General features: G+C 34.2%; 1 protein-coding gene across 3 annotated transcripts in view; it reads right to left on the bottom strand.

Annotated features, from left to right (window-relative positions):
* The window catches only part of Hdac9 (histone deacetylase 9), a 662,331-nt gene that overhangs the window by 373,227 nt on the left and 262,944 nt on the right, over positions 1–26,160 (bottom strand). For 2 of the 3 annotated variants that reach the window (XM_026407971.2, XM_026408036.2), the window contains exons 3-6: positions 12,506–12,747; positions 8,585–8,735; positions 7,438–7,558; positions 5,072–5,193 (exon numbers count right to left, since the gene is read on the bottom strand). In XM_026407971.2, coding sequence (XP_026263756.1) covers positions 5,072–5,193; positions 7,438–7,558; positions 8,585–8,735; positions 12,506–12,747 — 636 coding nt within the window. Of the gene's footprint in view, positions 1–5,071; positions 5,194–7,431; positions 7,559–8,584; positions 8,736–12,505; positions 12,748–26,160 lie in introns of all 3 variants that reach the window. The other variant, XM_026407939.2, reaches the window with a different exon arrangement.

Here is a 26,160-nt window from a genome sequence, read left to right as displayed (position 1 = left end):
TGAGACAAAGGAGAATGAAGGGAAGGGAAGGGAGATGGGAATAGGAAAGAAGGCAGAATAAATCAGATATAACTTTCCTATGTTCATAAATGAATATACCATAAATGAAACTCCACATCATGTACAACCACAAGAATGGGATCCTAATTAGGATAAAAGACTCCTTTAATGGATAATTTTTTGAAATACACTCTGCTGTCATGTATATCTAAAAATAATAATTTAAAAAATAATAATAATAAAATAAAATAAAGAATAAGCATTTCCTAAATCCTAGGCGTGGTCCTCAGTGCTCTACCTGAATACACGCAGCTGAGTCCTCAAGTTAACTGTATCAATCAAGTGCAACCATTCTCCCTACTTTATGACCAGGGAAGCAAAGTCCAGAGATGCTACATCATCCAGGCTTGAGGATCCGAATTTCAAACTGGCACATGTGGATTCAAAGTCTTTGTTATGGTGCCACACTTCTTCTCAGTTCTGGGAAAACCGGTATAAAAGTTACATGAGGAGGATATTTCATTGCAACAATGTGGCTAATACTAGAACACATGAAAATGCTCCAGTGTTTGTCAATCTGAGGTAAGATTCTGAGCAAGTATTTTTGTAAGCCTAAGTGCTAAGTTACTGCAATCTTGGAAGAACTGTGTGCATGTACGTGTGTCACTTGACCATGTGTTTGTGTACTATGAGAAAGGCAAAGAGAGGAGAAAGAGAGGGGGAAGGGGGGAGGGAGAAAGGAAGAGAAAAAGAGAGATCATAAGGCTTTTAAAAATTTCCTTGTGTTCACTTTGGATTATAATAACTTGAATAGGTCACCAAGGTACCACAACATAACTGCTGACTCTATACCAAGGGGAGATTTATAAAGCTATATATCTCATCTCTGCCTCCTTTCCAATTTACTCAGTGTGGAAAATGCCATTGGCCTTCCAAAACCTTAACTTATGTTTGGACCCCTTCCATCTTAGAGTCTTATTCTAGTGTTGCTGACTATTAAAATGAATATTTCAGTAGGGCTGGAACAGTCTTATTAGTCCAAGCCAAGCTTTATATGACTTGTGCACTTTAAGAGGTTAATCTACCCAGCCAGCTTGCTTTGTTCAGAAGTATTAAATGGAAAGACTGTAACATTCAAAGAAAGGCAAAGTTCACTGGGTAAGCCCTCAATAGTATAATGGAGCATAAAACCTCCAGAAATTTTTACCATAATATTTTATGAAACATATGCACACACTCATTGGAACAGAATCCACATTAAATGGTTTTGAAGGTCAGCTCAAAGTCACCACATATTCAGTATCTCTGTGAGAAACAGGCACTATTTAAAAAGTGCCTGGATCCAGAAGCTTCCATTCCCTACTTTGAAGTTTATTATCTGTCCATCAGTGTGTTATATAAGGAGGGAAAAGTCACCTACTGTAACAATAGTACTATTTTCAGCCAAAGTCTAAAGTTCAGTAAAATATTCCAAATTTCCCTATCAACACATCCTTGTATTATGAACAAAAGGAATCACAGAGTGTAATTCTAGAAGGAAGTGCTACTTTAAGTGTGGGCAAAAAATATAAAAATTAAAATAGTTGTTATTCTCTACTTCAAAATCAATTATATAAAGCTTTGATGTTCACTGTTGTAAAGGAATAAAAAACACTTAATTCCCACATTTAAAAGTAAACTAAGAATCAGCATGATTAGAGCCAACTATTATTACTATTCTGATGTTTCTAAAATGGGATTCTAAGGGCAACTATGGTTCTCCTAAGGGGAAGGAAGTAAAGGTCCACTTTACAAGACAAAGGTCAGATTTCTGCAGGCAAATGAGACTTCTATAGTTGACTGTTCCTGAGTTGTCACTGGGGGTGGAGGGACTAAAAGGTCAAGAGAGGTTCCAAATTGTGCTCACAGCTTAAGGGACACCCCTGGGGCCACCTTAATCAATTTAAGGTCATTAGGAATTTTCTTTCTCTGGTTCCAGTTTTCCTCTCTTAAATCTTATTAATATGCATAGGTAAATCAGTACTGATGTTGATTTAAAAGAAATTAAATGTATTTAGTATTATATGCTGATCAAAAGATAGACTTAAAAGAGGTTGTTGGGTGTATTCTAAGACTGAATTCAATGAAATCCAAGTAGAAAACAGAAGTGGTAATCTAGTTCCAACAGCAAAGAATGATTATATAATAACTGTTCTGGTATTTTGCTATATGATCTATGATACTCCTATGGAGTTTATTTATTTATTTTTTATTTTTTGTCGTACTGGTGATGGAACCCAGAGCCTCACACATACTAGGCAAATGCTCTATCACTGAACTACATCTTCAGCCCCATAGATGCAATGTAATATAAGACAGCATCTCACAAATGTTATTACCTTCAACAGTTTCCCCAATCACCACCTGCCTCATTATGGTAAAATTTAATAGTTTACCTTTTAATAATGATTTATGAATCACTGAAATACTACAAATGATTTAGTAAAAGTACTGTTTGACAATATTCCAATGCTCTTCTATTGAGCACAAATACATATCTAAATTTTCTCACAACAAAATTGGCAATAACCCAAATGTATTAAATTTCTAAGACTTGGAAGATTTCTGCCTATTTGTAATTAATGAAGGGTATCTCTAAGTATTTTAGATAGATAGCGTGTAGAAAACATCTGTATTTAATTATTTCATACTTTTCTTAAACAAGACAATGGGAATTGAATTAGGAATATTTTGAAACCCCTATAGAGATATTAAAGTATTAACGGCTGTTCAAGAACTTTATTGCTACAATGCTTGAAAATGTTTAGTTTTACAGATCAACAGCCTGACACTTCATAAATATCAGATTTTCAATATAAAAGGAAGAAACTTGAAATACCGGACAAATACAGAAAATATATTATTCGAAAGAGCCAAGGATTTTCACTATTACTATATATCAAATAAACAGGCACAGAAAAGGTCTTGCACATTTGCAAAGATTTCAATAAGAGTGTGTAACATATATCCTGATCAGAATTTCTCTTGAATTTTGCTGTGAGCTGAGAATTTCAATGAGAATAAATTAACAGCTTGCTATTCATTCTTCAGAGAGGAAAAACTATAACCTGTTCTCATGGAAACAGAGACAAAGTATGTGTTTTTAGTACTTATCCCTAAGTTTTGAAAAAGATCAGATTTTCTTTCTGGATGCTTACTAGTCCCAAATGCCACTTCTTTTCAAAGACAGTGTCAGCTCTGCAGTCAGTTTTCAATCTCCCAGTGGTAAGAATATATTCAAAGGCTGTGTGCTCAGCAGGACAGAAGTCTTTCTCTGTGAATGTAACTGTATCACTCATCAGTAACCTGCCATAAGGGGACTCAGTATTTTCTTTCCTTTTAGTGATTCTTTGGGCTCTTGCATGCCAGTGACTCCCTGAGACCTGGGGCAATATTCACAAAATCTTTGTCCCTAGCTCCTCCACAAGATACTGGTGCAACTAAATGTAAAGGTTGTAGATCAAAGTCCCCACATTCTAAGTCACATGTCCTTTAGGAATCAATTTTCATAAACTATATTCCATGTTTTTGAAATATATAGAGGCTACTCTTTACTTTTTTCCTTTTATCCCAGAGAAGTTTATTTATGAGAAAGGCAATAGGATTTGTTGATAATAGTGAGAAATACTGATACAATATGTAAAACGCAGTCATTCATGAGTCTGTGTAGGCTTCCATAGAAGTATTTTACTACACCTCTCAACTCAGAAACACTAAATCCTTTAGGCTACAAAAATAAAAAGGCACAGTTTGCTTTGTGACATGTATGACATGTAACCATTCTTTCCCAGTATCTGGAAGAATATGAGCTACATTGTGGGTAATACATTTTTATTCATGATTGATTTATTTTTTAGATCTTCATTATGCTATAGGTAAATTATATGACAGAAAATAGCTTCAATATATGTTTTTACAATCCACATCCTCTTTAATTACTCAAAACTTCTTGGAGAATGAATATAAATATTTGAAATCATTATTACTCCATAGATTTTATATACAGAAATCTATACTTTTTAAAGTAGTCCTGAATAAAATACAACAGACTAAACTATCCTTTATGAAAACTTTTCAGATAAATTATGGATATAAATTTTTTAAAATGACAACTGCCTTATCTAAAAACTGTATTTGGCAAACATCATAAGATTTAGAACAGAATGTATACAAATGCTACTTTTCTGTATATCTAAATAATGTTTAAATATACTTTTTATAGTGTATATCCAAATAATGTTTAAATATACTTTTTATAGTGATAAGAGCACATAACACATTAAGTATACACATCTCAGAAAGCTCACAAAGGAGAAGAAGATGGGAAAACAAACATAGCCCTTAGAGCTACATAGAATTTTACTAAATTCTAAATACAAGCTTTATTACGCCAGTTCCCCTAAATAAATTTTAATATAACTATATGATATAATTAGGTCCAAATTCTTGTTCTCAGTTCTTCAATCTGTGAGACATTAGGCAAGTCACTTACTCAGGAAGGTATCCTTGGCCTTACCTGTTTTCACCACATAAGCAGTTAAAGTTAAAAACATACTTTTTCAGGCAAAATAAAATTTTTATACCCATTTTTGTAGAAAATCATTGAGGCTCAGGAGAAAAATAGTGGAGGCAATTAAAGGGCTTCACTAATGGAAAATAGTTAAATTTTCTGAGGGATCAAATTTCTATTTTCTATTACTCTAGTCTTCATTGTAAATACAAAAATATTTGGCTAACAATCAAAAATGATTGCCTTTTAAATTTAAAAAAAAGTTGCTGTGATGATATAGTGAATCAAGTGATGGATAAATAGGCAGGGAAGTATGTGTCTCTGTGTGTGATTCTGTGTGTGGGACTGTTTGTGTTTGCATGTGCACCCAACCATGTTAGCATGTTTGTGTGTACTGGGTGCAGGGGAAGGGAGGTATTTAATACCTATAGTTCAAACCCTTTGATTTTCCTCTATAAGTGACCAAATAAAACAACCAGTAAGTTATGGAAGAGCAAGTGGGTTTGTGTTAAGTCAACTTACCAGTTTTTCGAAGGGGAAAATCGTCCTTGGTATCTTGTGCTCCTGGTAATGTGTATTTGTAGGATGGAGATGTTCCACTTAGGGGCGGAGAGCTTTGATCCAATGATGTGTGGTGGGCAGCCCTGCAAAAGACAAAGAAGGTTCACCATTGACGCTGGAGTTTTTACTGCATGTTGGTCAGCAATAATCAGTTGCACATGCTGTACACGCGCCTCAGCTGTGTTTATGTTCCTTTTTCCTAGTGTATACAAACCACAGCTTCATGTAACCACGTTCACTATAGCATTATGTTATAGAGTAACCCAGGATGCCTAAGAATGCCCACTGTGTGTTTGGTCATACAGTCACATAGAAAAGCTCACCTCACTAAAAAGAAGAATTTACCAAATGCCAGAGGTTTTGATAATCTGAGATTACTGTGCATGTTTTCTTAAGTGTCATACTAGTGGGAAAAAAACAATCATTGTCTGGATCCCTTTTTACTCATCAATGTAGAACAACCAAGGTATAGACATATACAAGGAGTTCTTTAAAAATAGCTATTAGATAGCACATTCAAGTACTTGAAGATGACTTCTTTAGTGACAATACACTGTCAAAAGTCTCAGGTCTCTTGAGTTCCAGAGGTGTGGCATGGAGACCACATTCTTCCTCAATATGAAACTAAATTTTAAAAATACTTTTCTTTCCTGGGTGACTACACTGAAAAATATGCAACTGTGCTACTGGAGAGTGCTTCATAGGACTGAAACAAACCACCTCGCCGATATTTACCTTTATAATTGTTATACACAATGAAAACAATGAACAGGGCATAGCACCATTATCACAATGGTTGTTCTATCAGTACTATTTACTTGAATATTCTTAAGAATTGGTTGTTTTAAGGATATTTCATCTACCTATAACTGGAAAAAATGGTATTAAATTCATATTCACAGATTAATGATTTGTGGTTATCTGGAGGTGGACCCTACTGAAGTTCAATTAAATAAGACAGAATTGCTAAATAACATGTGAGAGCCACATTTAATATATTCAAGAGAACAGCCAAAGAATTTGCAGTTGAGAATTATTTGCATGAGGTTGTTTCTAAGTAAAAAATAGCATTATCTTTTCTTAAAACAGGCTTTAATTTTAAGGGACATATGAATTAATTATAAATTATGAATGCAATTTTGGCTAACAATTGTATTTCTTTTAAAATGCTTTGGGATGCTGATTAAATATCTGAAAACTTCAGTAGGCAGTTTCTCAAGTTAACTGACATGCATGTGATTATAAAAACCATTAAAATGCGTAAAACATTCTGGAATCTGCCTGTTACTTTTTATTCAGGATGCACAAAAGGGTAGATACCTATAAAATAGACTTATAATAATTGTATAAAAACATCTCCTGGGATGCTTGCAATTTCCATATAATAGAGTAATTGAGTATTTACTTCCTATCCTTGATGATGTGAGCAATTAAAAAATATGTTCATTTAAAATCCTATGGTCATTCAGTAAACACATTTATGAGAGAAGTGAAACCATTGTCTATTAATCTATTAATCCTAATTCGATTTGCCTTTCAATATTTGCTCTGTTTACCACATCCTTCATATTTTATAGAAAAAGAATTATATATTACATAATATCTCTTTACCGGACTTGGGAAAATACAATTCCATAAAAACTCAAATACCACAGGGCACTATGTTGTCCGTGTATGTGTCAGAAGACATACACTGGAAAGAAATGAGGTGTAGTGGGCAGGGGTAAACTACTCACTCACTGAAGACTTAAGATTTATTTATTTAACTACCTCCCTTCTCTTCCTTTCCTTTTCCTTCTTTCCCTTCCTTCCTTATTATATTTTTGAGTCAAAAATCATCTGGACTTCTAAATATAGCCATCACTTCCATTTCATATCAATCTAAGCAAAATAAAATAAAATCACAATCTGACAAATCTTTAGATATGTAGATATCGGATGTACCACTTGAGAACAGAAAGATTAAAAATACAAATTCATTTCTAGGTCCCACCGCATTTGTCAGTTATTTGTTCAACAAAGAAAAAAATATATTTCTTTGTCCTCAAGATGACAAACGCTAATATTTGTTAAGCACTGCTCTCGGTTATGAGTAACTTTATCACCTTATTACATAGGACCTTCCCAGGAACTCTAGAAGGCAGGTACTATTATTATCCTCTTTTTATGGAGAAGGAAACTGATCCTTAGAGAATTCAAGGAACTTGCCCAGAGCCACACAGCTGAGAAATGGCAGGCCCAGGATTTGCGCCCTGCTCAGCTAAATACAGAACCTGTGCTCTTTACCCCTGAGAATGAAAATAGCCAAACACTGAACATACGTGTACCAGAGCTTGGGATGGCGGCTCACGGAATGATTTTTTCCATTAGTTGGAGTGTCTTTCGTTGCTGATTTACTCAACAGGAATTCTTGAAGCTTCTGCTTTACTTCTGTACTTGCCACTGCCCCTGAAACACACACACACACACACACACACAGAGAGAGAGAGAGAGAGAGAGAGAGAAACAGATGTTGATTGTGAATCTTGTCCTCTCATGCATCTAGAATATTTAACAATGATTAAGAAGTAACATCACTGGTCATAGGATATAAAGTTTTCCTATTAAAATAAGAAACCAGGATCTAAATAGGCTTTAGAAAATGGCACGGCGATACTTTGCAACTTATTAGTTAAACTGCCAATTTCCAAAAGACCTTCAATGAGTTCTTTAATTGCTTTTGCAGAAAGGGGATTCCTGGAATTAATATTAATGTCTTTTTAAGTTTAAAAAACACTGCTGAGGAACAAAACACTGTGTTTTAAAAATCAAGATTCTTGGGGGACCATATCAGATCCCTTAAATACATTAAAATGATCTTTTCTGGGTTTATAGTTTGAAAAACTTAACATTTTTAAAAACCCCTTTGAGCATTAAACAAATAAATATTGCTGACAATTCAGTTCAAGTCATCATATTTAAACCTTGCTACGACCTGAGTTTGAACTGACCTAATATGGGGAATTATTTGGATTTGTCTCCCTCTTGTGGACGGAACGTTTTCAAATGTGCTGTCTTAAATCTTTCCAAAGTCTGAGTATTCAGAAATTAAATGGAGGCTAGATGTGGCTTGCGGAGCAATGCTTAATTACTTGGCCAGGAGGAAAGAAATAATGAGGCTATGTGGAAGCAACTTTGTTATTAAACAGAATGGTTTATACAAGACTGCTTTAGTATGACATTATATTTAAGGTCCCAAATAACAAAAATATCATCTTTCCACTGTTAACGTTTCCTTCTATGATACCCTGCAGACTGAATAGAGAGCTGATATACGAATGTCACAGCTTTACACTTGAGTCTATAATTTATTATCTTAATTAAACACTGGCAGTTTTGATAATTTTAATTCCACTGTTTATCAGGCTTCTTTACAAATGATGATCAGTTCAAGGTGAGGGAAGAGAGTCCATCTTTTACCCTGATGCCTCTTACTTTCTCGTCCTCTATCTTTGCCTCTGAGAGGAGGAAGCTGCTGTTCTCTGCGATGCCTCTCTACTTCCTGTTCTTGCCTCTGCTGCTCCAGTTTCTGCTCCTTTTCTAGGAGTTCTTGTTGCTGTTTTATGGCTAGAAGTTCCTGTTGCAACTTGCGAGAAGAGAAAGACATGAGAGTGTGCAATTTCTTTAAGCTTTGTAGTCAACGTTGACTGGTCAAAAGTGAAATGTTATGAGCTTTTGGAACTTGTTTGTCATTAGTTCATAGTTTTACCCACTCTTTTTGAAAAGCATCAAAATCTGAAGGCAAGCAACTAAATGTCAAGATGGTCTTATTATCACTGACAGATACGGTTTTTAGCTAACTCCGTTCCCTGTGTCTCCTTATCAAAGATAATTACCAAATCCACTCATATATTTTAGTTTATGTTGATTAAATCTTTAGTTTTCTGACAAACTCCCTTTGTACTTACGAAATATACAAACAGGCAAGTGCAGGGACTGCCTAGAAGTCTGTTTCACAAAGTCTCTCACATTATAAATAAATAACCTAAATCTTCAGTTCTTAACCTAAGAAATGATGTGAAAATCAAGGTGAATAAAATGGTGAGATATGAGTCAATTGGGGGAAATATACCTGAAATAGAATGAAGGCTGAAAATGTCAAAACCTTACAGAAAATTTTCTCAATAGACTAAGGCAATCTGCGTGTCCATAATAGGTTCATCTTTCAAAATAGCAGAAGTCCCTAGACTTTCATATAGCACTTAAAAAGGTTTAGATGAGAGACACTGGTTAAGATGAAATCACTTCCATGAAACTATAGTCTAATGCACTATTATTTGGCTTTCTGAGTTCCATGAATTCACTTCTAAATAATGAATAACATGAATATGAAATATTCCTAATAGTTATCTCAAGATGTCAGCTTACTTTCAGGCTGAGAAATTTATATCTATGAAGAATAGTAAATGTGCCCACTGAGGAATTACTAGACTCTCTGAATTCTACTTAGCCTCCAACATTACTAGTATAAGACCTGACAAGTTACTAAACTACTCAGAGCCTCAGTTCCTCATAAGTGAGATAGAGAACAGTCTTCCTCATATTTCATATTCATAATGCATACAAATTTAGTTTTTTGGTTTGAACCATATTAGTTTTCATTATTACTATTTGTAACTTTTGACACTAATGAAAGTATATTTTTATATTAGATTAGTACCTAAACCTCTGAATTTTATACTGAAAAGTTATAGAACAAAAACAAAAAACCTCTATGAAACGGCATCAGGGTCACTCAGGAATAACAGAAAAGCAAGTGTGCAGGTCAACCATGATAGCCTTGTCACTAGCAAAGAACAAGGTTAGAAGCAGTTCTGGTTACTCTTCATATTAAAATGTTTCATTGTGGCTTAAAAAAATCACTCTGATTACACTGTTTCAATGTTACTTCTACATAGATATTAGGATTGGTCACATTGATTCAGTGCTTCATCCAAAGCCCCAGTGTATCTAAACTTCAATCTTTCTTAGGAGTATAGAAAAGCACACAGTCTCATTACCATAGCTACTATTCACTACAAAGATTGCATGAAAGAGGTTTAAAAAATAGAAAGAAATAAAGACTTCACCCATCTATTTCCAGATGTTCTGACCCCTGAGCAAGGCAGGGTGATTTAGGAGCTGTGGGGGTAGACAAGGCAAGACTATAGTTCTTGGAACAACTACTTTCTGGCTGTGTAGTTTTGGAAAATTACATGATTTACCTCTACCTCAGCTTACTAGGTGGAAAAATGGGATAAGAGAAACCAAACTCAACAGATGTTGATTATTAAAGAAGCAAGAGAGTTAAAAAGGTGCATATTTAAAGCTCATGGACTGTATCTTCCTCATGCAAGTAAAATCTTAATGAGAATTAAAACTATTAACTTTTAGCCTTACCCATAAAAAGAAACAAAATGAAATAAAAAGTTAGAAAGTAAATAACTTCCTAATCTTAGAAGGAAATTTTAAATATGTCTTTAGCTTCTGAGAAAAATAATGCATTAATTTGGAAATCACTTTAAAGGCCAAATTTTCCTTTTGGCTTTCTCATAATCCTTATTCTCTTAAGAGCTCTTTTCCAACATTTTCCAGATGTCAATAAACCTATACTGTATCATTTTGTTTATGCCACAGAATCAATTATCTACTTTCTACTATTAGTTTTTGAGTAAAGTTAAATAATAAGCTATTTTCCAAAAATTATACTAATCTTCTGACTACAAAAGGCACCAAATAAAAATGAAAAGTAGAAACTTAAAGACAAGCAACTAATATGCTAATGACTTATTGGCATTACGCTGTATTCAGGGAAACATGACTCATAGAGAAGTAAAATGAACTACACAGTTCCTTCACCAACTAGGTGGAGAGTACAAATCTTCCTCATGCATCACTTCTAACCTAACACATCTGGGAGGACTAAGGAAAGAGATCAAGGCGTCAATGTTCCCATTATTATTTCAAAGTCAAATCAAAACAATACTTTGGCATTCATTCAAAAATAAGTTCATAAACAGAATAAAGTTTACTCATATTTTAAAATACAGCCCTGAACTACAGATTCCATAAGGGACCCAAAAGTAAATTCTTACTCTTACTTTTAAGGTATCTTCTATATCAATAATATAAAAGAGTTCTTTTGGTAAAGTTCATTAGTAAAAGAAAAAGTTATATTTTGTATCAGATATTTGAGTCTTTCTTAAAATAAAGATAGATAATATAGACCTCCAGGCTAAGGAAATACCCTAAGGAAACACAGGGACGGAGATAGTATTCGATCTTCCCAGCCACTGGAATATTAACTTGGTAAAATTATATTATATTTGCAAAGATTAGTTACCTATACCAACCTCACATCAGTGGTACCTGATATGCAAGCAAAAGATTAAGTTCCTAGAATACAGAATGACAAAATATAATACAGAATTCATTATATTAATAAATTAATATATGTTGAAATCATCTTTGAAGGACTTAGATATAAAAATAAAATTTTATCATAAATATATGCTATTTTATATTATTGTCATAATAAGTTCAAGACAAATATTTACTTCATCAAATTTAAAGATCCTTGCTTTTAAAAGTCTTTGTCAAATAGTTGAAAAACATGAATAAAGTATTTCTATCTGAAGATACAAAAAAAATGAATACATGGTTACATCAATAATAATCTGATAATAGGCCATTGTGAAAATAATTCTGGGATAGGATATGGATATATTTCTTTGGGGATAATCTAAACAACCCAAATCATAAAATGTCTACTCTCCTCAAAATTCAATAAGTTTTTATCTACAATCCTACATAAACATTAAAATATTTTCACCAGTTTGTCCATATAAAACACCCTTGAGGGGCTTGGATATAATGGCATGGTGGCAGAGAGATTGCCTAGCATGTCACATGCAAAGCTCTCATTTCAAGCCCCAGTACTGAAAAAAAAGTCCTCTCAGTTCATATAAGGTGACTAATTTATCCTTTCTGGTAAACTGTTTATGCAGATTCTATATAAATATAAAATGGGTCTTTCCAAGTTCATGGTTCTTGATGGTAAGAAGATGGGACAAATGAACATATTGGAGAGAATCTAAATGTGAGGGGCAAGTTGGGAAGTTACTATTCATTAGGAGTGATTCTCTTAAGCGAAAGGATAAGAGTGGTAGAAATCTCTCTATTAAGCAAAGCAGGTTTTTAGCAGGTACTTACCCAAGGTTTTTACTAATACAACACAAATTACCTTCAAGCCATATATCCATGTCTTAATCACAGAGAAACTTCCCCCTCCGTTCTCCCATGGGTACTTCTCGTGCCCATGTATGTCATGGTGCAGATTCCCCGACTAAGATCAGAGACAAAAGAAACATTTGCTACCTTGATGTGTTCCTGAAGCTGGGCCTGGTGTTGCCGGGTCAAGTTCTCATGCTGTTTCTGAAACTCTGCTATCAGGAGTTGCTTCTGGATTTGTTGCTGCTGCTGGATAAGAAGTAACTCCTGCTGCAGTTGCTTTTCACGGACAACAGGGTCCACCACAGGCATCATCATCCTGAGGTCTGTCCTTAAGTCTAAAGGCGAAATGGGCTCCAGACCCACTGGAACCTCTGACTTCACATCCACTAGAAAATGAGGGAAAAAAAGGGGGGGAGGGATTAATACAATAATTTGGAAACAAGCAAAAAATAAGATACTATACTATATCCCGTATAACAAGTCTTAGGTCAATGATTCTAGTCATTTCTTTATAATCACGATAGAAAGGCTTTTGTATGTCAGTTTTGATAAATGGACCATGTGCTAACTTTCATTCAGTATTTTGTACTCTGCCCTGAATCTTCTGCACTTCTCTTGTTGTTCAACAAGATGAGTTCACTGGTATCAAAGTTGTTCATAAAATTTCTCAACTAGACCACTTAAAAAATATTAAGTCAACTTGGGACCAAGAAATAAGACAACATTAAGAGAAAGATGTCATATATCAAGAAAGATATTCTACAACAAATCAATATGTGCATTTATGAACTTTTCTAAAATTAGAGTCAGAAAGACATTCGACCATAAAAAAGTAAAACTTGTAATATATTTACAGGGATATCGGGCCTAGCAAAAAAAAAAAAAACCAAAAAAAAAAACACAGATCTATAAGACAAATGTGGGAAATGTCAATTGACCATAAAAATGATGCAAATGGGTGGCCAAAGACAAACACCATGGAGTGAAAGTGGTCAGGTTTCTAAGTGCCAGTCTTTAAGTAGTAATCATCTGTATCTCCATAACCTCATTTCTGAAATAAACAAAGCAGAAGTATAAGGAAACTGAAAGTTATAATTAATTAAACCACCCACCGAAGGAAGAAAGATCTGCTGATCTAAGGATAACTATAAAAGATAATATTTAAATTGATGAAAATCAAATGAGATAATGCATGTAAAGTGCTCAGTACAACTTCTAATAGATAAGAATGTTGCTTCCTAACAGTAAAGCAAGAACGCTCACTCACTGGGTGATGTCCAGAGGCATTGGCTGTTTATGCCTAGTGTCCATTCTGATTGGTCATGAAATATTTTGAGTATGATTCTATCCCACAGGAATCAGGAGAGATTTATAATTAAATGAGACAAATTAAAGACAGTAGGGATTTTGGAATGGAAACTGGATGTTATGTCTCTTTTGAAAGAAGTGAACTACTATTCGGATCCAACCAATTATTCACAGGGAAAATATTCAAACCCAATATACACATTAAGATAACCAAATTTTTAATTGAAAATTTTTTCAAAAAAGTAAGCATTCTGGGAGCTTAACAAAATCCTTCTATAATCCAACTCTAATATGAAGGCTGCTAGTTTTCAATTTCTGCTCTAAACTCTTAAATATCTATTCTCATTTTTCCAGCTGTGCAACCCTGAGGATGTTATTGACTTCTCTAGGTATCAGTACCTTAAAATGAGATATCTACAATAATAGTAACAATCAGGTTGTTAAAAGGCTCAAGTTAGATCACTCATTCATAAAACTTATAGCTTATAGGACATTTCTCAATAAAAATTTTGGTTTTGCTTTTTAAAATTATATTAAAATGGCAATATCTTACATATTATAATAAATCAATATAAGAAAAAATAGTAAAAAATGGTATTATTTCTATTAAATATTAGAAAATGAATACACTAACACTTCTAGAAAAAGAAAAGCACACAGTGTAGCAAGTGAAAAATTACCTTCACTAGTGAAGAAATTAGAATTATAAAAAAATATAGCATAAATATTCAATTATCATATATGATTCATGTATATGTATACATCTGTGTGCATATAACACACCATTGTACAGTGCAAGGCTGTGACCAAATCATTTATTGCAAATGGTGCTGCCAATTGATATAAAAGTTCTGCAAAATCAATTTGATGATATGTGTCAAGAGTTATCAAATATTTCTGCCATTTGATTCAGATTTCCCACCTCTTGAAATATATTTTACAGAAATAATACTAACGGAGAAAAAAGGACATGTTCAATGACATATTGTTTACTGCAGTATTATTTTTATCAAAAATTGAAATCCCCAACTACAAGAAAATGTTAAAGTAAAATATGTTACATCCATTTGGTTAAAAAATATATATATACACACAATCACTAAAAATATAATGTTTATAAGAACATTAAAAATGCTGTTATATCATGAAGTAAAAAAAAGAATAATGAAGATACATTTATACTACAAGTAAATAAAATTAATTTAGCCAATATACTAAATATGTATTACTTATCCCCTTAAAGTCCCTGGATTTTATTCTATATGATGGGGTTCAGTAGTTTTTAAAAGACAAAAATTCCAGCCCTCACTAATTATATATTTTATTTAGGTTCTTAATCATATTGGTCTGTGAATTCTAATAGCAAAGACTGGTGATACAGGGAATAGGGCATGGTTGTAATTTGAATGGAAATATGAGTGATTCTTCTCCTTTTTCTTTTTTTCTCTATTTTTCAAAATTGCAACTAATATTCTGAGTATTCTTATAAGTATCTAAATTTGATTTTCAGATCCCGCACTGGGAACTGCAAAGTTAATATTCCATATGGATTTAAGAGCTATTTTCAATGAGTTAAGAAAGCCTAACAGAAATCCTGTCTGTAGATGTTACGGTTTCAAATACTAAAGCTGTAAATGTCCTTGCATGTCGTTTGAATTGTATGTGCATGTGCATGTAGATGAGTACCAATCTTGGGTGTTAATATTGGCTATTTTTCAGAATTGCATGTACTGATCAGAGGTTTTCACTGATGGCACCTTTTGTGACACTTTAATAAAAATGAGAAAATGATTCATTAATAAACCCTAGTTTGATAGACAATGTCTTCTAAAACATGATATTTATGAAAGGAAAGAAATTAATTGTGACAAGTCTGAAAGCAAATGAGGATGATGGCCTATGAGATCTCTTAGTTGTAATGCCCAATGTCGAACTTTCAGTCAGTTCGATGGTAACATGAGATTTTGAGCATTAACTTAAAAAGCTGGCATAATTTCAACCCAAAGCAATGACTGTTAATTATATATTTCATTTTACATTAAAAAAGCCAAACTATGGCCTTCAGTTTTTACATGAAAATCCCAGTAAACAAAGGTCAGATTTTAACTCAATAAAGACAAAATGTAAAAATCCAAAAGACCCTGCAGTCTCTCCTTACTGGCATTCCTATTATCCATAAAGTACAAAGATCAAACCCTTAAATTTATTTTTCAGCAAAAAAAAAAAAGATAAGAAAAAAAATCCCACAACTCTCTGAAACAGTTATTGTAAACCTCAAAGGGTAATTTGACTTCTTAACCTGCTATCCCAACACAAATGATTGTGTCTAACTGCTTGCCTTTGTTCAGAGACTAATCACTAAATTGTGAAAAATCACCCTCAACTTACAAAAACTGCTCTTGATTATAAATAATTGCCCAAGACTGAGAGAAAGCGGCAGGCAAGATCCCAGTCTTTCATCCAATTTATTCAGCAGCAATCCACATTCCATTTGTCTAGACTAAATATAGCAACGTTTATACAAGAAATCAATAGTGCCTACAGAGAGGAGAGCAAAGGCATGAATATTTCATCAAACCCAGAGAGAAATGGCAATCAGCAAACTGATGGTTCTGGGTAGGTCATCTTTGGCCTGCTGGATTAGTTCCTGTTACTTGGACAATAGCTCATCTCTGCCTAATCATAATCATATCATAGTCATTCTTTCTATTTTTAGCATTAATTGCATTGTGGGTGACAAAGGCTCATCAGATTCCAAAAGGGATGTTATATTTTTCTTACATCTTTTGTGACAGGCTAGTGAGCCTCCCCAGGAGCAATAATAGTAACAATGCTAAAGCTGAATTTCAACAAGTTGTAGTCCATTTCTTATCAGAGAATGTGAAAGAGTGGGCATTGTCTAGAACTGCTCTGTTATCATAAATAGGAATAATCAATTACAAGGAAAAATTAACCACCAGTTTTAACAGTGAGTAAATGGAATTCTCTCTGTTCACAATGTACCTTGTTTGGAAATATTAAAATTCCTCAGAAATTACTCAGAACAGGTGGTCAAGGATACATACTTTAGAAGGAAGGAGATAGGGAAAAAATAGTAATACTAATATTAGCTATAAATGACTCAGATTCTTTTAAACAGATCTCAGTACCTCATGACACATTTGAGAAAGAACCATGACAGAGCTTTTACATGGACTCCCCCTGTTTGAGATTACAAATATATGCAAACATATGTGATTTTATATTATTCTACTTCTTATATACCAAATGCCCAGTCAGAACATTTCCACATCTATATTCTCTAGTCTGAATTACCATTTTATAAAATCCTGTTCATTCTTTCTTCACAGCTTACTTCTTTGACCATGACTCCTTTATCTGTGGAATATTTACCTACTGATGTAATTATCTAGAAATAGTTTTTCATGAACCTATAAATGAAAAAGTTCCCACTTGAAAAACAAAAGAAAATCCGAGATCATACAGATGTTTAGAATAATTATGTTTATTTAAGCAACATACATATATGCTGTTTAAATTACTGTGAGAAATATGAGTTATTTTTTTCAATTCCAGAGCTGTTATAAAGTTAATTCGGAGTGCTAAGAATAATACAGTAGGCTTCACTTTAGATGCTCTTATTCTTAACAAAGGTAAGCAGGGAGAATTTTCACATGTTCTAAAACAAGACTTGGGTTGCTACTTCATCGGCTGGTTTGCAAACAAGGAGCCCCCATTTTGAGAATGTTTTAGGTCCCAGGGATGGGACCATTTTAAGAATACACTCTTTTGTCCATGTACAACCACACTAAGGCTGCTGAAAGCAGATCGTGGTGCCATCAAAGCAGCGGTGTTCAAAATACAGGTTTTCACACAAAAAAATTGGCTCAGTCACACCACCAATTTGTGCATCAATTAGTTAATTTTTCCACTCAGAACTGCCACAAAAAAATTGGAACCATGTTCAACAATCTCATGGCTACTTGATTACCCTTAGCACTCTGAATTAACTTTTTAACAGCCCGGGAATTGAAAAACCATCTCAGTTAATATTCATAATTGCAGAGGCAGCAACTCAGGATACAGTATCCCTGCTGAGCTAATTCACACTTATGTTCTTTACACCAAAAAAATGGTTGTCCACAACCACTGACAAATGGACACAGGCACTAAAACTTCTAGATCTGGGGAGAAAGAGAGGCTGCTCTGATCATGTATTTTGCTTTCTCTCTTCTTCCTTTCATGCATAGAAAGCTGGGAGAATTTGGGCCCGATGGCTTTGTTCACTGGGAGAGTCAACCTGTTGTCGTGTGTTCTGCTTTAATGTTGTCCACATAGAGTTAATATCACTAGTTTGGGGTCTGGAAAAGATGGTAGAATAGCTGCCTCAGAATACATGCAGTCAGGGCTTCCTCTCAGTATGGTGATGTACCTGCCAAATTCTACAGGAAATTCCTTACCTAAAACCTCAGTAGGAATAGCTGAATTCTATCATTAACTTTTTCATATTTCCATTTTGTTGATGATTTTAAACTTGGCCATGGTGGGCTAGTTCTATTCTAACACATCAGCATGAATCCTGTGATACTGTGTAATCTTAGAAACTCAGATCTAAGATAACGAGATGTGTAATGATACTAGTTTATCAGAAAGATGATCTTCTCTCTATGGTGTGCAGACTTTTCCTCTTGCTTCTGTACTTTTTGGCCAATCCCAAATTAGTAAGTACTAATTTATTATAGAGACACCCAATACCAATTAGGAGGTTATTTGGCTTAAAGTCACATGTGCAATTGTATTGGTCATTCGTCAGCTAACTTAAGTACAGTTTTCAGTATCAGCCTTCTTGAACAGATATTGAAGTCCTTGGGGCCTGGGTGGAAGAAGACCCATCAGTAGCACATTTTATTTCTATTTCCTAACCATACCACTTCATGTATGAAATGTCAGCTTCACCTGGAAGAAGCTTCAATAGTGCTGTGTGGTGTAGTTTCCATGCTCCTGAGAAACTAGGATTCTAACATTCTAGCCATTATGTTAACCACCTGATAAATGTCCCCGAAGGATTCACACTAGTTTATATTTCCTTCAGATCATTAATTTGGCCATCCTGAGATATGATAAAGAGACTGAGCCACCTCCGAGAGCAAGTTCGGGACCTATGAACTTTTATCCAGAGCAAAAGAAAATGAAAAACAGGCTCTTTCTTGATGACACAGGGCTCAGAATCCACCAAAGGAAGCCTGTCACTGGTACTCAATACTACTTCTTTCTAGCAGGCTGCCAGTTGTGAAAAGGTCATAGTCAATTTCAGGCTAAGATACTCGTTCAATGTCACTGACCTGAAAGGGGGCCTGTGGGCTACCACCCAGAAAAACCCCTGTCACTTCACTCTCACTGGATGTCACCATCTTGCTCTTCTAGGTTAGCATCACAAAATACCCCTTCCCCAGAAGCTACTCCTCCCTTGTGCAGAGAGCTCCGGCAAAGGAACCTTAGGGACTCTAGTTGCCTTATGTCTGCAAGCAGGGTGGAATGGCTTGTGCCTGCAAAGCTTTTATTTATAAACAAGTCTGTTTTTCAATTTCTTTCTCCTAATCTGTGCTATGTGTTTTAGTTTGGGTTTCCTAAAACACCGCTTGATCAACAAATTCGTCATCATCAGATTTTGCCCCACCTCTCTAGTTTACCCCTCTCTACCACTTTCAGAAGCTAAACCTTGGTCTCTAACACACAGTATTCCTTCAGGCCCTGTAGCACTGTTCGGTGCCCATGACATCCTCCCTTATTCATTTAATACTTTTTTTTACTGTATGCTATTACTCTCTTAAATATAATGGAAATAAAAATGAAGAGTTTGAGGTACTCCCTTCTTGTCAAAGGTCACAATAAAGTACATAAATATTGTAATGGGCAGAATGGGATAGGCTGATTCAGTTCTGTGGGTAGAAGAAAGTCATGAGAGGCACACTATAATCAGAGGCACAAATAATATACTGTCTTGTTCATTATAGGGAATTTTTTAAAAAAGGAAAGTCACTGCTTATTCCAGGTGGTGTGAGAAAAAACTTCACAGGAAAATTATGCTTGCCTGACCCCTCCTACGCCATTCAAAAGAAAAGAATGGAACTCAGGGCACACAGCAGTATGCACGAAGAAAAAGAAATGGGCAACTGCACATGGCTTGGTGACTGGACCCCATTAAGCACAGGTGACTTAAAAGGTCAGAAAGAGGCAGGAGACAGTTATTTCACAAAGTAGCCAGTGTGGCCAATGCCAGAGCCACCAGCATCAGCATCACTGTAAAGACAAGGCATTCAACCTGCAGTGGCCTCTGAGTTTATTCCCTTCCACAATCTGACCTACCTAGTTTTGAGTAATTTTGTCAGCACTAATTGACATCAGCTGCTGTTAAAGAAAAGCAAGTGTGAAAAAATGGCTTATGCAGTGGGAGTGGAACACATGGAATGAGAGAGGCTAGAGGAAAAGAGTCTCTTCTCACCCTTTCTCCTTTCTCTGCCAGATTAATGAATTAAAAAACAGTGGAAGTAGGGAAACAGAAAGGGAGATAAACAGGAGAGAGGTTTTCAGGCAGAATTCATAGGCTTTGCTAAGTTGAATAGCCTACGTCTTTTCTTGAGTCTTTGAAAATTGCTTTAAACCACACCTTGATATTTCCCTTGTCTGCTACCACAACCTACCCCTTGCCTTCTAACACTGATTTGGTTTAAACAAATACAATTCTGCAATTTTATTTATATTTTTATCCTTTAGATTCTGTTGGTGTTATCATAGCATAAGCTGACTGAGGACAGAGCTTATGGATGCCCTTTTGCATTTTGTTTGTATGATTCTTTGCCTTAATAGCTCCACTGCAGCATCAGTTCTTCAATATTACGCTATGTAAAGAAAATACAGGAGACTGTTAGGGCTGTATCTAAAATAACACTGAAGTCATTGTTTTTATTGCATCATGAGGTCGACACTCAGTCCCTGATCCAGCAAACATTTGTAACGCCCTATGACATGCCAAAACAGTTTTTTTAGTCAAGACAAGGAAACATCACCTCTGCCTTCAAGAAACTCACACTCTGATGCAGGAGATCAACCCATAAGCCATGTAGAAACTGATGCAGTGGGGACAATCAGGCTGGTACTGTCCTCTGGAAGCCCTTTGGGCCCTCTTTACTTTCTCTCTAGGCCTCTCTATGGGAATCTCTTTCACTCCAGGGCTTTATTTTCTTCTTAAATGGTGACTATTCCATCTCTGATCTAAATGCCAATTCCACACAGAGGAAAATAATGCCTACCCATTCATGCTGATTGCCTCAGTAGGGTTGCCAGGTATAGGCCATCTTCTGAATTATATAAATGACAATGCCTCAGTCATGAATGAGTATCCATGTAATCTTATTAGAAAACTAAATCAAAATTGGCAAAAATGTAAAGTGAGAATTTTATTTTTCAAATCTCCACTTTGAAAGGTGAATTAAATAAATGCATATAAAAGGTAAAGTCTCTCAAACTTATTTAACCAAAATTCTTTGAAATTTTACCTAAAATAACTACCAGTGATTTTTTGAAACATGCTAAATAATTTTTTACCGAAAGTTCTTTGTTAGAATGTGTGGTCTTGGAAGGCATATATACTTTTCTAGAAAATTAAATTATAAACTTGAATCTATGTAACAAAAATGGGAAATAGGAAAAAAGTAATACAGCCTTATTTGATAATAATGCTGCACAAATTTCACTTTAGTAATGCAGATATTCCAAAGTTGATTTTCTGCTATTAATATTTATGACAGCATCATCATGGAAAAAGAAAAATTGCTAAATTATCAAACATTAAAAGGAAAATTTTTAAAAGAATTTAAATTGGTTAGTACAGAAACACAATTCTCCCTCAAAGTGATTTTGTTCAAATCATAAATGTCTTCAGTTACTTAAAGTGTACTAATACATGTTATAAATGAAAAGAAAATAAATGCAAAAAGCAATCTGGGCTTTGATTTACTATTCCCTTATTTCCCAGGAGTATGAACAGGAAACAAAATAACCACAAATGACTAAAATATCAGTAGGCCTTGAAATATCAACTTAAGTTAAAGCAAACTAACTTTTTAATCAAAGCCTATATTATTTTGATTTACTTAATTCAAACTCCCTCTCAGCAAATATGCTTTTGAATTAAGCAGTCATAACAAACCATAACACAAACATGAATTGCCAACTAATTTGTAATACATACTTAGTTCTGAAGTATTGCAATGTTTGCTAGTTCTTTACTATTTAAGAACTGGGTGAAGGCTTCATTGAGCTCCTTGCACTATGGCAACAAAATCAAGCCAATTTATGTAACTTTTAGAGTAATGGGAGCTAAGAATCTAATCCATATTATTTTGTAATTTGAGATAAAAATGTAATCTGATATTAAGATACCTGAAAAAGAAATCTTGAATAGATGAGAAATTTTAACATTTTAAAACAGAAAATGCTGGTATTAATCTATAAGACTCATTTGTTCATTCATGTATAACTCTTCATCCAAGATCTAGAGTAAATTCATTACTAAAGAACTACAATGAAGGTACACAAACTGTCCTCTTCCCTATTTTTTCTACAACATATATTTTCAAACAGGTTGTTGACAAGTACTATTTGCAAATGGTTAACAAAACTTCCTCCCATGAAAACATATCAGAAGCAGAGGATTTCCTTGTAACTCCTGAACCTAGTATGTTATGTGGCATATAATATAATTTTAATAAATATTGGTTGAATAAATGATCACAGCACATACTCTAATAGCACTTATTCAGCAAAGTTTTTTTCAGAGTGTATTTGTACTCTTATATCAGACACCCATATTTGTAGAAGCATGTAACCATGTGCTATTTTGACAAAAGGAGGAAAAAAAAGAGTTTTATTGGTTCTTGTGCGCTGTTAACAAGAAACTATTACTTGAACCAGTACAAAATTATTAATATTTTTGAAAGCTTTAATGCTTAATATATTTAAGACACCAATATCCATTAAATGTGGAGGAGAAATAGAAGAAAAAAGAGTAGAAATGCTGTGCATGAGAATTCCCTTCTTTTCCCCTTTGATCCAAAATGTCTTTCCTTTTCTCCCCTTTACTCTTTCAATCCTTCCGAATGGGAATAGGACTTTGATTAAACCATTCTATTTTTACTCCCAAACTCTGTGGCTTCCTAATGTTTAGGAAATCTTTATTACAGAAACAAATTAAAAAGTCATTGAGACCTACTGAAGCTTTCTAATATAGGATAGCATTGGCTTTCAAAAAGCAAAAGCATTCCTTTAAATAGCTGGATACTATCTTCAAAAAAATCTTGTGAGTAGTACCAACATATAAAGCATGAATGCAAACGTTCTGGAGAACAGGGGAAGGAACCAGTGTCTCATCCACTCACGGCCTTCCCTGTGCCTTCCCTCTGGGAATTCAAGTTCCCCTGAACTCAGTTTGAAAATCACTATTCCAGGCTGGGGTTGTGGTTCAGTGGTAGAGCACTTGCCTGGTATGTGTGAGGCACTGGGTTTGATCCTCAGCACCACATAATAAATAAATAAAATAAATCTGTCAACAAATAAAATATATATTTTTTACAGGGGAAAAATCATATACTGCTCTTTCATAGAACAATGTACTCTTATTTTAGAAGAACTAGAATTGTAGATATCTGAAAAATTTGAATTGAAAATAATAAATGTACATGCAATTTAGAAAAAAAGTAAGGATTAAAACAAAAAAAAATTCTAATATTGCATAATTTCAAAACTCACCAAACCAAATGGACTGGCAGCTATATTTATGTTATTGCCACATGGTGGCACCACTTTTGCTTGTAAATAGAAGTACCTACTATCGTTTGTCAGCAAGCACTTCGAATATGTGAATTTTAAAATATGTGAGTTTTCAGGACTCAAGCATTGTAATAAAATGTGACTTTCCTATAATGGTTCCACATGTCTTTCCAAACATGGGTTAGAACAAAGTTTATCAACAAAATGTTGATTGTTCTGTTTTTATTATTTAAATTATGAAGCCAACACTAATATACGTGTAATGTATCAAACACTGTTCAGAACAGTGTTAATTCGTTTGTTCTTTTTTACAGCATTTTGAGGAGGTACTATTGGGTAACCTATTGAGTATACACTAGTATGCTTCTCATTTACAGATAAGGAGCCACAGAGGACCTTGGCAAGGTCACAGATATAAGGTAGAGCAACAGAAATAGAACACACATTACCCAGACCCAGAATCCAAGATCTCAACCACTCCATTCTAATTCTTCTTCAGTAATACAAAATAGGCAGTCTATTTTATTTACGCACTTCACAGTATGCCTTGGTATAAATGAGACCAAAATGTTTTTGTTAAAATAATATTACATATTTTTATTTTTAGAGGTAAAGAAAAGCACTTACTTGTAATTGCCAATATATTCCATAGAGAGATGTATAACTGAATACATTTCTGCATATTTTGACACATTTGTATATTTTCAGGTGAGCCTAAAGCAGTTTTCTTAACACATGTGTTTCAAGGCTCTTTTTAAGAAACAGTTCTGTATTTAATTCCAAATTTAGGATTTCACCCTTTCTTTTAGTTACATAAAATTCTGTTGTGTCTAGACAATTTCCTTTTATTCCCCCCCACCCCCGTTAAATTCACCATGGCCTTACTCTCCAATCTGTGGATCTACAGACTCAGAGGAAGACTGCCTAATAATGAAGTCATCTTTGGTACTTGATTAACTAAATCCCATTGGATTTTTTTCAGAGGTAGAGATACTGAATCATAATTAACTGTAAACAGTGTTAATGAGGTCTCAGTGTATTGTTCATAAATTTTTAGACTACTTTTTTAATTGAAGAATGTAGTACAAAAAATAATAAAATAAAAGGCAGCTGTTTTTTGACAGTGTGAGAAAAGATTTGACAGGATAGACTGTAGTAGTACAGTTTCTTTCTTACTCCAGGGTTTTTTTGGTTCATGAATCCTTTGCATTTTGAGAAAGAATTACTGGCCATGAAAAGATAACTTGATAGATAAACAGTGAGTCTACCTTAAAAAAAAGTCCTGAAGCTGTCAGAAAAGCCAAGTTTCAAATACATAAATATATATCTGTGCATTAATTAAAGACATCCATAACTTGACATAAGAAGATGTAATAATTTTTCATGTGGCTTCTATTTAATTAGACTGTCATTAAAATTTCTATTTTTGGTGGAACTCATAGTATCTGTTCCTAGAACTAAACTGAATGGTGGAACTGTCAGCATTGCAGAATGCATCTCTATATTTCAGTCAGTCTTGAGATATCTGTGTACAATTTAAAGTATAACCTCTCTATAAACAAAAGCATAGGAAATTCTAAATCATATTAAAATTAAACTGAACTCTGTAGAGCAGGGATCAGCAAGCTACGGCTCATGGGACGAAGCCAGTCTCTCTGTTACTTTATAGCCTCTGTTCTAAGAATGATTTTTACATTTTTTAAATGGTTGGAAAAAATTCTGAAAAAAAAATATAAAATTATACAAAATTCAATTTTCAGTGTTTATATATTAAAGAGAACATGACCACTCTTATTCATTCATGCATTATCTACAGCTGCTTTTATACTACAAAGTCAGAATGGAGTGCCACACAGTTAGTTGTCTACAGAGTCTAAAATATTTCCCACAAGCCCCTGGCAGAGAAAGCTTACTGACCATTGCTGTAGAGAATCCTTGGTCAATTTTTATTCTCACACAACAGAAGTAAAACCTTAACCCAAGATACCCCTCTCACATTTGGCCAATGTAGAAGGTTAAAAATTATCACAGTTCATTTCATCTAAAATAGGGCATGATTAGGGAATAGAATGTGCTGACAAGGAAAATACTATGTATAACAAGCTCCAAGAATTTTCATTAGGTTAATGTACTCGAGACTTTACTGTTTGCACTTCACATTAAACAGTTAACTAGAAAACAAGAATCTAAAGAAGAATGTTGGCATTTTAAAATGATAGAAGCTAAGCATTTGCTATGATTTTTGTATGGTTTCTCTCATTGAGTGCAGCAGCCTTATTATTTCTATTTTACGTCAGGATAATAAGCAACAGACAAGTTAGAGTGACTTTGCCAATGTCACTCATACAACATTGCTTTTTAAGTGGTACTTTTCTATTTGGCTTATTTAAAAACATGATAAATACTCAGAATAGTGATAAATGGAAAACACTGTATAATATGCCATACTAAAAGACTTAGGTGGGTTCTCTTCCTGATTTCTTTTTCTAGGAGGCAGAGATAATATTCCTTACAAAAATTTAAGTATAGAACAAATACTGGTTCAATTAAAATTTCTTTTAATAAAATAAAATGAAAGGCGGCTCTAATCTGTGTAGCAGTTGCTACATACTTTCATAAATTTATCTTTGAAAGGTCAGTGTATCTTCTAGAAATCAGTATTT

Source organism: Urocitellus parryii, chromosome 3 (assembly GCF_045843805.1).
Source record: "Urocitellus parryii isolate mUroPar1 chromosome 3, mUroPar1.hap1, whole genome shotgun sequence".
Taxonomy (NCBI): domain Eukaryota; kingdom Metazoa; phylum Chordata; class Mammalia; order Rodentia; family Sciuridae; genus Urocitellus; species Urocitellus parryii.
Note: the sequence above shows the minus strand (reverse complement) of the source record. Positions and strands in the feature narration are given on the sequence as shown.